At 45.9% G+C, this 15,445-nt stretch overlaps 1 protein-coding gene across 1 annotated transcript in view; it reads left to right on the forward strand.

Moving 5' to 3' along the window:
* The window catches only part of Gp210 (nucleoporin 210), a 77,131-nt gene extending 63,487 nt beyond the window's left edge, over positions 1 to 13,644 (forward strand). The window contains exons 30-32 of the mRNA XM_084577091.1: positions 631 to 802; positions 3,299 to 3,469; positions 10,130 to 13,644. Of these exons, the coding sequence (XP_084433217.1) occupies positions 631 to 802; positions 3,299 to 3,469; positions 10,130 to 10,215 (429 nt within the window). The 3' untranslated portion in view covers positions 10,216 to 13,644. The remainder of the gene's footprint in view (positions 1 to 630; positions 803 to 3,298; positions 3,470 to 10,129) is intronic.
* The last annotated feature ends 1,801 nt before the right edge of the window (positions 13,645 to 15,445 follow it).

Consider the following 15,445-nt stretch of genomic DNA (forward strand, 5'->3'; position numbering starts at 1 on the left):
AAGTTCCCTGAACTAATCTGTGCTGAGTCCTTTCATCCTCAATACAGAGTTATGTGGCATTAAGCACCGGGAGAAGTGTCGTTTTGTGAAGCCGGCAAGGGAAAAAAAATGACACTGCTTTCAAAGCAAGAAGCTCATATTCACGAGGAAACGCACCACAGCCCCGACTGTTCTATCGCAACGCTGTCGAAATTTGCATTTTGGCGACAGGCAAAATGCCTCTCGTTTCAGCTGATCTGCCGCAGAATGCTCTATTGACTTTTGGTGGGGAGGCCATATTTCTTCATTGCCGCACGAATTTCATTCCTGAGGGCTTTAGTTATTAAGGGATTCAACTGTAATTATTTTTTTCTGAGCCAAAAAAGCCCTCTTTGTAGCTTGTACAAGCAACACAGGTCACTTCTCTTTTGCATATTTCTATGTGCACCATTCTGGCATTTACACTTGTTAGCTTTTGTTTTATTAGTTTGTTACTGGTGTGCTTAAATATTCTCTTTCTTCATCTGTTTCGTTGCGTAAGATTGGCATTTAACTTTTGTGTTTCATACTTTGCCCCGAGTATTTTCCATGCCTTGGTTCTGTGTGGTCGCCGTTTTTGTGCACGTTGGCAGAGCACACTGATGTGTGCAGGTGCGGTCGGGGGAAGGGAGGAACCCTCTGCATCTGCGCAAGCTCCCTGAGCCCCTGGAGGGAGGTGCCGAGTGGAAGCTGACCGTGCGGGTGCCCCCTTCTACGGTGCAGTTGCTGTTGGAGAGTCCTGTTACGGGTCAGCAACTGCGGGTGCCTCTGGAGAACAGGCGAGGTGCTGTGAGCCCTTTCATCTTTGTTCCTGTGGCACAAGTTTCTCGCTTCTCTGGCGCTGTTGCTGGCATCTCTGGGGTGTAATACGAAGGAGTAGTGCAAAGAGGCAGAAATTATTGGCGCAGACTAGGGGCATTCTCACCTGTGCAAGCTGCTTTTGCATAATGTTGCTCTACACAGACAAGGCAAAGTGGTAAGAGCATGAAGTGTTGTTTCCTTGTGGCTCAGCAAACTGTAGTGATGGTTGTTGCCTACCACTTCCACTGGTACACTTATAAGAAGTGACAGGGCTTAGTGATAATTACTGATTTTTCAGTGTGTCTTGGTTGTTGCCATTTTGACATTCAGACACCTCAGGTATTAGGGCAGTATTGTATAACTGCCCTGATCAGTAGAAAGTGAGGTAATAGTGGTAATGAAAATCCATCTTTGGTAATATGTTGCATATTTATGTCCGCCTGCTCTCAATTAAACAGTTGTGGCATTTCTAAGACACACTGCTGTGGTGCCAGACTACATTTTGTGGTGCCTTGTCAAAAATGTGACATATGCCACAACAGCCTTTCTTTTTATGCTTCAGTCCGAGCTTTTACTGAAGTTTCTTTTTTTTTTTTGACAAAATGAAAGCCTCTTAGAAAAGCAAATTCATTCACAAAGTAGCTAGATCAGATTCGTGTATTTGTTGTAGGGTACAACAAAAATGAAACGGCAGTTGCTAACTATGGGCCATGGTACACAGCCTGTGTATTACTCTGCTGAATAGTAAACGAAATCAAGAAATTTGACCATTTCAAACAAGCCAGGAGGCATTGAAATTATTTAGCCTTTAATTTGGGCTGATGCTTAGCTTTCTATTTAAGTAGCAAGGAAAGCTTTAACAGTGGTCTACTTTTTGTCATGGAGGAATGGCACGTGGTGGTTACATACTTGCGTTGTATCTTACTACATATCTTAGCCCTCTGCATTGACCAGCCTCGTCAGCAGCTTTCTGGCAATAGATGAAATTTTCATCTGGATGGAGGGGGGGAATCCCGAGTGACAAGATGAGCAACAGTGGTTTGGCAGCTTCTTGCCCACTACATGGTGTGTCGCCACATAGTGTCACAAATTATCGCTTAACCGTTGATTAGCATTTTCTTTTTCTTTTTTTCTTGGAGACATCTTTACCGCTCTTTGACCTGTAGCATGAGATGGGGTGTCCATTGTTGAGAAAACCCTCCATAAAGGCCTACTCCGTTATGATGACTAGTGCTGTGCCATTTGCATGGTGTTTCGTGGCTCTGAAACATAGTTGTTTGGGGTGCAGCAGCATCTATCATTGGTCCACGTGTTTTTCTATATTTACGTGGCACTATGTTCCCCACCTCGTGTCTTATTGGTCGCAATGGAATGGCCCTGTAAGGGCGGCAAACAAAGCAAATTGCCCGTGATCGTTTTCTTGTGTGTGAACATGAACGGCAGCGCCAAGTGCCCCGTCTTTGTCATAGGGAAATCCAAGAATCCTCGCTGTTTTCAGGGTGCTGCAAGGATCCCGGTTTGCTGCCATCATAACGGGACAATATGGATGATGCGCAAACTTTTCTGCGAGTGGCTGGTCGAGTTTGATCAGTGGATGCAGCACAAAGGCAGGAAGATGGCATTGGTGCTCGACAGTTGCACTGCGCACCAAACAGCTCAGTGGCTTTTGCATGGGGAAGATTTTTTTCCTCCTACCGCACACTACTGCAAGCTTGCAGCGTATGGATGCAGGCGTGATTGCTTGTTTCACGGCACTGTATCGCCGATGTGTTTTGAGCAGGCTCGCGCTGAGCCTTGACATATCTGTCCTAGAACGCCGACCGGCATCAGACTTGGAGATTTTACTCCTGAAGGCAGTGCAGTTCATTTTTGGAGCATGGGCAGAAGTAAGCTCCTCCACCGTCATGAACTGCTTCAGGAAGACTGGCTTTGCTGGGGATGCCGGCAACGCGGAAGGTCACAAAGCTTCTGCTGATGCAGCGATAACCACACTTTAGTCCACAGTGAGCGGTAGTGACGGCAATGCGTCGGGACTTGAGGAATTTTTACATGCCGACAATACTGTCACGACAGATGAAGAGCTGATAGACGAGGCTGTCATCGCAGCAGTCATCGCCGGAAGACGGTGACGGTAGCGACGACGACAAACCGGAACCTGTGCAGGTTGTGTTTTACTAGGAGGCTTCGAGAACTCCCTGCGGGACTTTGTTTTTGCTAAGAACCTTCCTCTGCACTAAGTTTAGCAGATAGATGCCCTGCATAAAGATGTCAGCCAGATTGCCGTGGAACAGACAGTGCTTACGGATTACGGGTTTCTTCCTGCTACGAAATAAGTGTAAGCTACCTCGTCCTCTTTAAATGTGTAGTTTATAATGTTTTCTTTGTTTTTCAGCCTAACCCGGTTATAACAATGATATTTCCATGGCACTTCAGTATTGTTATAAGTGGGTTTGACTGTATCATCTTTGTGTGTTTGCAGGGACCGACGCTGGCTGGCTGAGCTCGCTGTGGTCTTATTCGATGGGGACCATTGCGGCAGTGGCCCTTGCCCTGTGGTTTTTCCGGCCTCAATTACTGCACTCTAGTACTCCCATTGCACCAGTGCCCTTGGCGACTGCTACCAAGGATCATCAGCGCCCGCTCAGTGGAGGTGCGTCTGTATGTGAGTTTGGAGAGATGTGGCCACCTTTCGTTGAAACAGGCTGACTGCCCCGGCATGCCGCCGGGGTTATGGCACCATTTTGATATGGTGGTGAAATGGAAAGTGGGCAGGCATCATGCGAGAGGTGGACACAGTTGGATTTGTTTTCTACTCTGCCAAACTGTAGGTGGGAAAGTTACAACCAGCAGATTCAAAATTTTGTAACTCATGTTTAGAAGGGTAGTAGTTTCATTTACATGTGAAATTTATCGTGGGCAGGTGCTCTTGCAAAGGTACTGGTACACTAGAGCCTTTTATATTGAGACTGGTATACACTGAGTGGCTCCATTTTAGCCTGAAAAGACCTGTGTGCCAGTCTTGGTCCGCACTGGTACTGTGTTAAATTGATCATCGGTGTTGACAGTATCTAGGTGGATGGTGAGAAAAAAAGTGCACCGGAATGGTGTGGGTCTTGTGTGTGGAATGTAACATGGCCTGCCTCCAGGGTATTTTTGTTGATGTCAAGATTGCTAGCACAGAGTGTGTGTTTAGTGCCACATTGTCGCAGGTAAGGAAGGCCTCGCGACGTCATTGCATGAGGCTGAGAGCTAAGATGCTTTGCAATAGTTTCACCTTTGACTGCTGTCTGCTTGGGTTGATATTCAGCTAGCGGAACCCTAGTACCATTTACATGCGGTCATTACTTGCGGCCAGCAAAGTCCTTGTATGCGCACTCGTAAGCAGGCTTGTTTAGGGCTCTGGAGTGCTGTGCTGCGTGCTAGAAAGCACCTGTAAAATTTTGCTTTGTTATGTAGAGCTTGGTCATGTCTGTGCATTTGAGAGTGAACTCGATTGGTCTCTTCGATTTGCCAAGTACAGAACTGTACCTGGGCAGGTCTGGACCAGAAGCAGAATCATGTGTGGCGCTGCATATACGCAGCTGCAGGCTGCCCGTTGCAGTCCCGAATCTGGCTGGCTGGCACTTTTCATATAAGAAGGAAGAGGCTCCCCCAACTTTCGCTGTGTGGACTGTTGCAGTATTCAAGATATGTTTCGGGAAATAAGCCTGCTGTCACCCTTTTGAGATCCCATAGCCTTCAATGCTGCACCATCATTCACTGCAGGCTGTTTTTGACTCGCCGACGCAGGCAACAATGAGAAATGAAACAAGTGCTGATCTGAGTTCCCGTAGCAACATTATGTTGCGCTGAATGCGCTTTTGAGGCGTGTAAATACAGTCGAACCCAGATATATCGAACTCGAAGGGGAACGCGAAATAGTTCAATATATCGATAATTCGATATACAAAAAATGGCTTGTGACGGCACTTACGATGCGAAAAAACGATACCGTATTTGTCGCCTAATCAGCCCACTCGCATAATGAACCCACCCTCCACTTTTGCACCCGAGAATTTGAAAAATAAAAAATGCGTTAAGACCAGCTCGCTCACATGCAAGCGATTAAGCGATCTCAGCGACGAGCGGCAGCGACAGAGCGAAAAATTTCAAACTTGTTGGAACTGCGTCCCTCTTGCCGCTGGAGCCACCGCGACAGCTCAATACAAGGTTTCTGTGTCGCTGCGGCAGAAATTGCGAACGTTTTCACTTGCATGTCGGCGTCACTCAGTTTCGGTCATCGCATCCACAGCTCATTTCTTGGCAGCATGCCAAGATGCTGCGCAGCGATAACGTCAGGGCGCGTTTATCTTCTTATAGCTCCTCCGGTGGCGAGGAGCGAACTTGGCGGAGTGCCCGTGATGGCTTGATTGCACAAGCCTGGTTCTATTTATCACGCCGCGCTTGGGGCGGGCGTCATGATCGCAGCAGCAGACTGCTTGCTTCCGTTGATTCATACATGCAAAGATAAACGACTCCCGCAAAAAAAAAAAAAAAAAGCCTGCCGCTTTTAAACGTCCGCAGCCGCCATATCTTACGCTACGTCGCGCGTACACCACAACGGTAAGAAAGAATGACTCTCGAAAAAAAAAAAAGAAAAACAGAGCTGCCGCTTCTTAACGTCCGCAGGTGCCATAGCCACGTCAGCCGCCGCGCGCAGAGGGTTCGCAACACACGCTGGAGAAAGCGTCCGACGTCTTTCTGAAAACGGGCTGAGCTGGCTTGGCGCATGCGTAGCGCGTGCTGGAGGAGAGAGATAGCTCGGCAAAAGAATGGGCACACCCACTCACATGGCTTGCAAACGTCATGTGTTGGCGCGCGGGAAACGATAAACGATAACTGCAGATGCGCGCCTTTGGGGAATGGGCGCGGCGCTGTCCAGAACTGTCCCCTCTCATTCCTTCCGCGCGTGGCTTGAAAACGTTACACGATCGTCTTTGGGGAAGGCACACTTTCCAGTGCGTGGTGCGGAGTTCAATATATCGAACGACCGGTGAAATTGAGTTTGATATATGACGCGGCTTTCCTATGGGATTTTCGAGGGGATATTCCGTGAGTTCGATATAGCCAAAATTCGATATATCCGGGTTCGATATAACCGGGTTCGACTGTATTTCTACGTATATTGAGCACCATTATGATGTGCCTTTATTCAGAAAGCATTTCGAGCAGCTAGGGGTGTTTAGACCACAGCTCTTTCTCAATACATCCGCAAGCAGCACATGCTGTGGCATCGCTCGTCTACTCCCTACTCAATCCATTCCCACTGAAAATGTGGGGAGGATGAGGGATTGACCTCTGACTACCCTGAACTATCCATTGGTCAGAAAGAATGTGTTTCAGGACACTCCAAAAGATGGGCAGAGCTGCCTGGCAAATTGAGCAATGGTTTCAGGCAATTCTGTAACGACAACTTGAAAGGACCAGATACCACCAAGCCACAATGCATGCCCATGGAAGCATGACTGCACGAGTAGGAGACGCGGATTTTCGTTCCTGGTTTTACTTACCAGTTACCAAATTTCGAGGTGCAAAACAAGGAAGGTGCAATTTACTGATTGGTTCTATGTACTCTGTAGGCAATACCTCTTGCCGGTGAGTTGACCCAACCTGCCTCGCTACTTTTTTTTTTCTTTTCTTAATTGTCTGCCCCTGCTTCAGTTTGACTATTTACAGGTGCCAGTGCAAAAGTATAGAATGCAGAGAGGAAAAAAATAGAATGCCATTCTTTTTTTTTTTATATATATATAACTGGAGTTTGGGTTACAATGAAGTATAATTTTGTGAGCATTACAGTTGCACCATGGCCACAATTGCTGTGACAAGTATGGTTGTCACTTATTCTTTTAAAAGAGAAAAAATGGTGCCCAGTCTCTGCCTGGTCTTCCTGAGTGTACCCTGAACATGTGACCTTAGATGCTGTGACTGGCTTGCCAGTCCAGTTTCTGCACTAGAAGCTGCCTTCTCTTTGAACATCTGGAAGTGGGAAGATAATGGCAAGGTTTTGCGTCTCGTTTCATGTACAAAGGGCACCCTGCAGTGCTGCTGAGCTTTCTTTTTGCGACAAAGGCCACTTAAAAATGCTTGCTATGCAGCACCATGCTGCAGCATAAAAGCACGACTCTGTGCCAAGAGAGTCCCCGGTCAGCACGATTGCGGTGCGGCCTCAGTATGGCACCGATGTTGTGAAAATAGGCAGTGTTGTCATAGAATTATAACCACATCTGAGTGTGCCAACAGAGTACTCGCAGAGAAAGAAACAAATGTTTTTGCATACTGCTGATCCTTCTTAGATTTGCTTGAGGTAGTAGTACCACAGTGTGGCATTCATTTTGTGAAAATCGCCAACATGTGGGTGCGTGCAGGCCTGGCTGCAGTTTTTTGCAGACAGGGCTCGATTCAGATCTTCATTTTGACTACCTTGAATTTGATGCTTTTCAGTGGGTCTCATACTGGGTGGTGGCGGCAGTATAGTTTTCTCTCAAAGACAGCAGCGTTCTTTCATCGTGCACATGTGCAGTAACATTTTTGCGATTCCTCCGGGTGTGTTGTCATGGTCTGTGGAAATTGTCTGGTGCTATTTCTATGCTTTGCATTAGAGATTCCGGGAAAAACAAAAGCTATAAAAAAAATGTGTGCACACGCAGTCAGCGCCATCGGTGCAGGCAGAGTAGCAGGGCAAGCATGGCTGCAGGCCAGCTTGTCAGCAGGGGGCCTCTGCGGTGAGACATTGTGTCCATGTCTCATGTGAAAAGCTGCCTATCACAAGCATCAAGGCTAACACGGGAAAGTTGCCTGGCAGTGTTTTGTTCACAGTCTCCTTAGGAGTGCACAGTAGCCATGCCATTCATTTATAGACATATTATTCCAGTCTTCAGCAATGTCCATGGGCACGGGCTGCAGAGTTAAAGCCAAATGCAGTGCATTTACGAATCAGAGTTATAGCAGAAATACTAGCAATTTCTTACATACAACTTCTGCTACACTAACATTCCACATACTTATTACGGTAAACAAGTCTCCATACCAGATCACACTTCTATGTTGTGAGTATCCGAGCAAGATCAAAATAGCAGAAAGTGTCCTCACAGCTCAGAGCTTTAACTATAAAATGCTGAACATGGTTAGGTTGACATCTCTGTGTGAGGAAAAACATTAGTGCTGTATTTTTTGCATCGAGGAGTTTTTGAAAACTTTACTTTAAATAAGCAGGCAGTTGTTTGTCTTCCAGCTGTTGCTTATTCTATTGTACTCTCGTTTTTCTTTTTTTCTTACATTGCCCTTTATGAAATGCTTTTAACTGCCACTAACGGCGACCTTGAGGGGACAATAAAAAGAACCGAAACCAGCATCTGGGCACTGATTCTCCTTCATCCGGGCACCAAAACATGAACATCCTGGCACCGAATGAGATTTCACCAGATGAGTTCACTATCTCGGCTTCTGCACCCTCCCCAAGGATGGTACCACAGGGCCACACACTCGCACATAGAATGGTGTCCAACACCGGCGGTCAAGGTAGCAGCAGCTCGAAGAGCATTCGGGCATTGGAATTGAACCTGTTACTGTGTCCTATTGCTACGAAGATGACGAAGCGGGCAGTGGCGCGGGGCGGAGCGCTCACGCCAGGCCCGCTGGCCATTAAAACATATTTCATCGTCATGTCATCATGTCATTCTGTTTCTGTTGTGTCGTCGTGTTCCATCGCTTGTCATGCCACCACGTAACATTTGGTTGAAGGTGCGGTTCATCCCCATCCTCGCTTTGCACCGTCGAAGCCAACCGTACGCCGGGTCCATCTGCCGAAAGCCCGTGGAGACCGCCACCCAGCTTTGCCCCAGCCCTTTTTGCTCAGACCCGACCAGCCTCGTCCCCAGCCCTGACCACAACACACGACGACCAGGAAGAGCCAAAAGTTGACCCTACCGACCCCACGACGAAGCGACCGCACGACCACTCGAGCGAAGACAGCAACCCCGTCCAAGCCGTTTAGCATGTCCATGAGCCTTTGCCTTCGGCAAACGGTGAAGATTGGACTTGATGCTCCGGTGCAAGCATTCCTCCCATCTTCGCATTCATTGTGGTGTCCAGCGTTTCATGTCCCAATCCTGTGTCTGTGTTCATCGTCACGTCATGCATTGGATTTCTAGCAATCGATCGGGGCGGAGCGCTCGCGCCAGGCCCGCTGGCCATTGAAGCATATTTCATCGTCATGTCATCACGTCGTTCTGTTTCTGTTGTGTCGCCGTGTTCCACCGCTTTTCATGCCACCACGTAACACTATCATCAGCTCATGCCATTTCTCTCTTTAGCAGACGGTTGTATAGGTGCTCAGGGAGCACTCAAATGTGCTGCTTCTCCTACTTCTTGTCAGGCCAACGTTTCTTCGTGGCCGCGTACGCACCTGCACCATTCTGCATTTTACTGCCGCCATTGTCACAGCTGCTTAAGCTGAGCAGTGGATCCTGATGAAAGGAGAGGTAGGAAGCACCTTGTGGAAAGCAATTGCTTTGCGAGTTATGTATATGCCAAGGCATGGCAGAAGACTGCTTGCCCCTGCTGACAACACCATGATTATCCGCCACCCACGAAGGTGACAAGGCTGCCATGGACTGTAAGTGCGCACCTATGGCCGCACAATTGCAGGCAGTCGCTTCAACGCGCAAAGAAAAAAACCTATGAGAATGACTGAGTGTGTTGCCTTGTTAGCAAAAGCAAGGCTCGCGGTGTGGTCCGTTTGTTGTGCGCTTGACCCATTTCAAGATCATGGCTAGTATAATCTACAACCAGTGTGCTGTGTTCGTAACAGTGTCATGCTTACATCTACTCTCGATTACGGGAGAGGCAGTTTTTTGCAGGGACACTAAGCCATTGATGCACTTATTTTTTTTATTACCAGGTGCGCATTTTATTTTTCAGTGTTTTTTTTTCTGCATTGTGTTTCTGCATTTATTCTTGCATCTTTTTGCACAGAAAGGTCTTTGTATACAGTTTTGTTCGAGCAAAAATTCGTTTAGTCTCTCATGTGTCGCATTTTCATGTTATGTTCCGGATGCACTTAATTTGCTGGGCTTTTCCTACTTGCTGGCATTGTGAACAGTGCATTCTTTACTTGTCGTACATTACATGCTTTACATTTGGGGAGAGTACCCAGTCAAGAGGCAGACTCCCTGCTTTAGTCTTGCCTCCCAGGCCAAAGAAACAAAATTTAGGGGATGTAAAAAGAAGTGCTGTACCTTGATTAGGATATTGTGTTGACCACCTTTTGCAGGGATTCCCTACACAGGCCCGCCATCAACGCCACCGTATATGTGGACCAACCCTGACAGCAGTGCCCAGTGGAATAGCCCAAGCTGAGTCTTCAGTGATTCAGGTAGTGCTTGCTGGACTAGGGCAACAAGCAATGTGCTCGCAAAGAACTAGCCAAAAGCAGTGCCACTTGGAACAAGTTTTGTTTTATAGTATATTTATGGTTGTGATTGATTGTAATAAAAATGCGCTGAAGTGCCTTAAGTGTGCTGCGCTCACTTGGAAGATGATTATGGCATTTGTGTGCTATGTGCTCCCAGCAGAAAGTGGAAAGAGATAGTCTAGGTATTTCCTACACTGGAACTGCCAAAGCAGAATGGATTGCTCTAAGGCAACTACCATCAATGAAATGTTGAAAGTACAAGCTCAAGTCTTCTTGTAGTTGCATAAAATTTTCTTTCCTTATTAATATGTATAGGCTGTTTCACTGTTACAGAAAAACTGAGAACGAGTGACCATTGCGTTTCGTGAAGTGCTGCTGCCGAAAGCCGGCAACAAAAACACATGCACAAGAGGCATTGTCTGCCGCTCTTTCCTTGTGTGTGCCTGGTTCTACCCATTTTCGTTGGCTTACGGCAGAAGCGGTTTTGAGAACACAGCCAACAAGCGCTTACAGTTTCTCTATATGTAACAGCCTGTACTTATTTCTTTTTTCTTGGATACTACTCAACTATAGTGGTATCTCATTGATACGAGTCTCACAGGAATTTACAATTAAAACGTATTATATCCGAAAGTCGTATTATCCCAAACAGGCCTCAAGAGGTCGCAGATTAAACATACTTGGCATAGGGCTTACTTTTATTACCGCACTTAGAATAACCTGTCATTTCACACTGGAACATTTGTTTCTGAATGTCCAGGAGCGAGCTTTTCTGAAACTTGTGAAAACGAGTCGCAGTTCTATCGCTCGGCTCTGCACTGGCAACAAAGCCACGAAGAGCTTCGAAAACTTGTTGCTTTGCCAACTTTACTGAAAGCATCGCCTCCCCCAAACCCACCCCTCCAGGAGATCTCTTCAAGATATCAAACCACCATATAATCTGTGCACACGATCTTGGCACCATGCCATAGTCAGTGCTGCAGACTGCGACAGCGCCCCCTCCTCCAAAGAAAATTTTAAAAATAATTCTTACTGACAAAAGGGGGGGGGGGGGGGAGGTAAACATTGGCTGGCCTAGAGTGTTAAGCTACTGTGGCTACTATCGCCCGCACTAGTGCTTTTTCGCATCCTCCTGGAGGAGAACTGGAAACACGCTGTTTTTGTTATATTTTCACTATCGTATTATCCAAACTTGAAAATGCGATCCTATTAGCCGTTTGTAAATTGCCTTTGTATGGCATTGGCCGGGGGCGGGAAAAAATCTTATGCTGAAAAATTTATTGAGTGGGATCAGATCAGTGAGATTTCGCTACTTCTGGGGCTGCTACTACGCATAATTCCTAATTCACCACCAGGTTGACTACACCCACTGCAGTGGCCAAATGCTCAAAATTTGCCTTCTCCTGTCATTTGCATCACTTTCAGAAGTGTCATCTCTCTGACCTCGAGTAGTCTGATTGGTGAAAATTCCAGAGCCAGAAGTATTGGCCAATTCCGGTTCATGTTTTCTTGGAATATGGATCCAGTTACCCGTCATGTGCCAGCTGCAGCCACCTTTTCTCTGCTAATTCAGTGATATTCTCATTCCTATCCTTCTAGCATCCCATGCTGCGCTTGCCATCTCTCTCTTGGAATCTAATCCATCGCTTGTAGATTTCGACTAAAAGAAAGAAGGAATCTGCATATGTTCCCTGCTGTCCACTAGCTTTGCATTACAGATGCACCTTATAATGTGCTGGATCTTCCATTAACTTGCACATACCTAGAATGGCTTTCATCATGGTTGGTTTTCTTATTCTCTGTGTATACCCAAGAGCTGCCCATGAGAGAATTTTCATCCTTTCGTTTTTCATTGAATGTGCAAAGCGAAAAACACGTGTTCACACCTAACAAAAATGCTGTATCAAAGAAATGGTCTGATAATGCATGCAGTAAGAAGTTTCTCTACTGTTTTTTTGTTTTTGTTTTTATAATTGGTGCTTGAAAGGTTAGGTTTTATTTGTACGAGCACTTCTCAGGCTGTAAACAGTGCCAGCTTCCACCTATGTACAACCAACATGCCTTTATTCAGGTTAATTCAGAGCCTTTCGCTATCATATTCCTCGTAAGTTCCATGTAAGAGCAGCAGTACGAGCTGCATAGGTTTCCTCTATTGAAGATGAGCTGCTTGAATGTGCTCATGATGGAGACATTCATGTGCCCATAGTTTTGTGAGCTTCACATGCATACTGATAGGGAGAGGAACACAGTGTATGACTTCTCCGGAAAAGCGGCAAATAAAAATAGGAGAAAATGCGCAGACACAAATGACAGCTTAGCCCTTCAACCAATGCACACGTGTGTAGATGGTTCTTAAGCGCGATGTAGAAATAGTGCCAGAGCAAATGGATGAAATATAGTATCACCTCTGTACCCAGTACCACAATGGTGGTGGCATGACTGCAGCAATGGCAGTTTCGTTAGAACAGTTTCTCTAAACTTTCAGCACTCATATAAAAGGTGCTACGCATATACCATGACAAGTGCTAGCAATGCAACAGGTTATGTGATGAACGATACGCACTGTGTATATTATCCGAGAATACAGCTTTGCAGAATTATTTTGCTTTATTAATGTATTTTCTGATTGTACTGCATCTGTGTAAGTTGTGTCACACTTTGCACAACATGAAGGTAGTATAGCTGTACAGGGTAGTTTTGCTTTATTACTGAATTTTTTGATATCATGCATCTAGTGTAATTTGCAATGTAGCACCCTTTCGCAGTTTTTGATTTATTGCCAGTAGATTAACTGTATTGCATGTTGTTGAATTTATGTTCACTATGTATCTAATTCTGTCTATGTGCATTCTGTGTGCATGTGACAAGGTGAAACTCTCACATAGTGCTTGCTGACCAAACGGGTAGTCGCCTTGTCAAGCTCCTTTGATGGCATTTTTTGTGGTTTTCTCCTTTGTGAGGAAGGAAAATATTTTCTATCACGTGTTAGATGTGTATCTTTTCATTTGCATATTTTGTTCGTGCTGTCCGACTTCTTAATTCCAGCTGTTAGCATGCATCCTTTTGTCTCTCTCTCTCTCTCTGTGTGTGTGTGTGTGTGCGTGTGCGTGAAGAGGAGGTGTTGGGTACTGTGAGAGAGGCACCTTGGCACGTGGGTTTCACACATTGACCGCATCCTGCTGCATGTCCATGATACATCTCCATTTGTGCATGACACTTAAGTGCATGGTTGCACTGTTCATCTGTATGTGTTGGCCTTTGTGGTGCATTCTTTTGGTGCTCAGCTAGCGCCGGTGTGCGGTGCACGAGTGTTGAGATGTATAAGCATTTTTCCGATCGAGTGTTCACAGCCTTGTAAATAAGTTTTCTTATAAATATAAACTTTTTGCTTATACACTTGTGTGTAATGTTGTCCTCTTTTTAATTTTTACGCGTTTAAAGGTTTAACAGATGTATGTTTACTTTTGTGACTGACCGGAGCAAAGGCAGCTTCCCCAGGACCGCAGTGTCTTGATCCTATGTGAAATGCCCCATAGTTTACTGTATTTTCACCCGTAAGCTGAAGGTGTGGTGGAAGCTGCATTATTAACTGTCTAGGCATCCTTTTAGTGCTTGGCCAGCTAAGTGGGACCAGACTAGGCTAGGCTGGGCCTGTGTCGGGTAACATACGAAGTCAGTGGGCCCGGGCCAAGCCTTGAAATTGGGCCCATGCACTGCTTCAGTCCACATGTTGTGTTAAGACGTTAGACCATATCTATTTTAAGGCAGAAGCCTTTAATGGCTCATCGTTGTCAGCAGGAATGTGTCGACAAAAATATTCCGCTTTTCAGTTGGTCGATCGAGGTGCGACATCGCAGGCCGCGAATTTCAAACGAGACCAGTTGTACTTAGGCGAGTAATCGCTTAACTAATTAGAGGGTTGATGTGGTAGTGCCCAAAGTGAGTCTGGGTTGACTTTGCTAATTAGTTAATTCACTAACCAGTACTAACTAATGATTAAATAATCGTGAGTTTGACAGATGACTGACTATGACATTATCACGTGGTGACATCATGGCCAAATGAGAGGTCATTATGACATCACACCCAGCCATGTCTAATAACCGGAAGTGATAATGACGTCACATCCGGTCATGACTAGTGATGACGTCACCAGGAGGTTCACGCATATACGAAGCTGACTCTGCCGGGCGTTTGATCGAGGCGTCCGTCCGGCACCTTTCATTTGGCGCTTCCTTGAACGCTGCACCACAGAGCATTAGAAATAGACGCAGTACAGTAGGCATCAGCAGTGTTTAAAATTGGTTGACAGCAAAGAAAAGGCGCAGTACCTGTCACAATTCTAGTCAATCACAAACGGTCTCGCAGTCAATGCCTAAGCAGCGTGGCGGAGAAGGCCTCCGCCTTGAAGCACTTTAGAAGGAGATAGAAAATCCATGTTCGACAGAAAATTTGGTAGGAGCTTTTCTCCCTGCCTATCTCAGCCCTGCATCGTCTGGAACCCACTTGTCATGGCTTGGCTCTTGTATGCGAACGACGCACTTGCACATTGTGAAGAGCCACTGGAAATGGGCATTTTGCAAGGATATCTGGCCAGACAAATATTTATGCAAGGTACATCTCACCTGCATTGAATGGAGTTCAGTCAAAAGTGTAGTTCACTCTTGTTTTTGAATGATTGTATTGATTTTTTTTTTTTTCGGATATTGCTTAATTTTTTTACCTTTTTTCTAGAAGACTTGAGGCTAACCTATAAATTGGCGCTACTTCTTAACACAGAAGTGTATTGAGGCGGATTGAAAACGGCCTGAAATAAATTTTACAAGGTTGTCCATGTAAACAAGCGTTACCACACAAGTATTAGGTTCTAGTTCGCTGCAGCTGTGTTTGCAGAATTTACGATCAACAGCATCGTTTACTGCTTTGAGAAGGAGAGTGACGATTACGAGCAGAGTCTAGCCTCCCTTGGATCTCCTGTTTTCTCTTGCTGCCATTTAGCTGTTTGCCGTTGCACTAAAATGCAAGTAGTCTGTTCACATTCCTAGAGCAGCTGGCTCAACTGGTGGATGTGTTTGGAAGCAGGACGAAGACTAGTTGGTTCACCCCATGGAATTGAGCAAGTCCTGCTACCCTGCCCTTAGAGGTTTTCTGATTGTGGTCAGCCTCTTTGCATAG

This window comes from Amblyomma maculatum, chromosome 8 (genome assembly GCF_055883805.1).
Source record: "Amblyomma maculatum isolate TAMU_Amacu chromosome 8, ASM5588380v1, whole genome shotgun sequence".
Taxonomy (NCBI): domain Eukaryota; kingdom Metazoa; phylum Arthropoda; class Arachnida; order Ixodida; family Ixodidae; genus Amblyomma; species Amblyomma maculatum.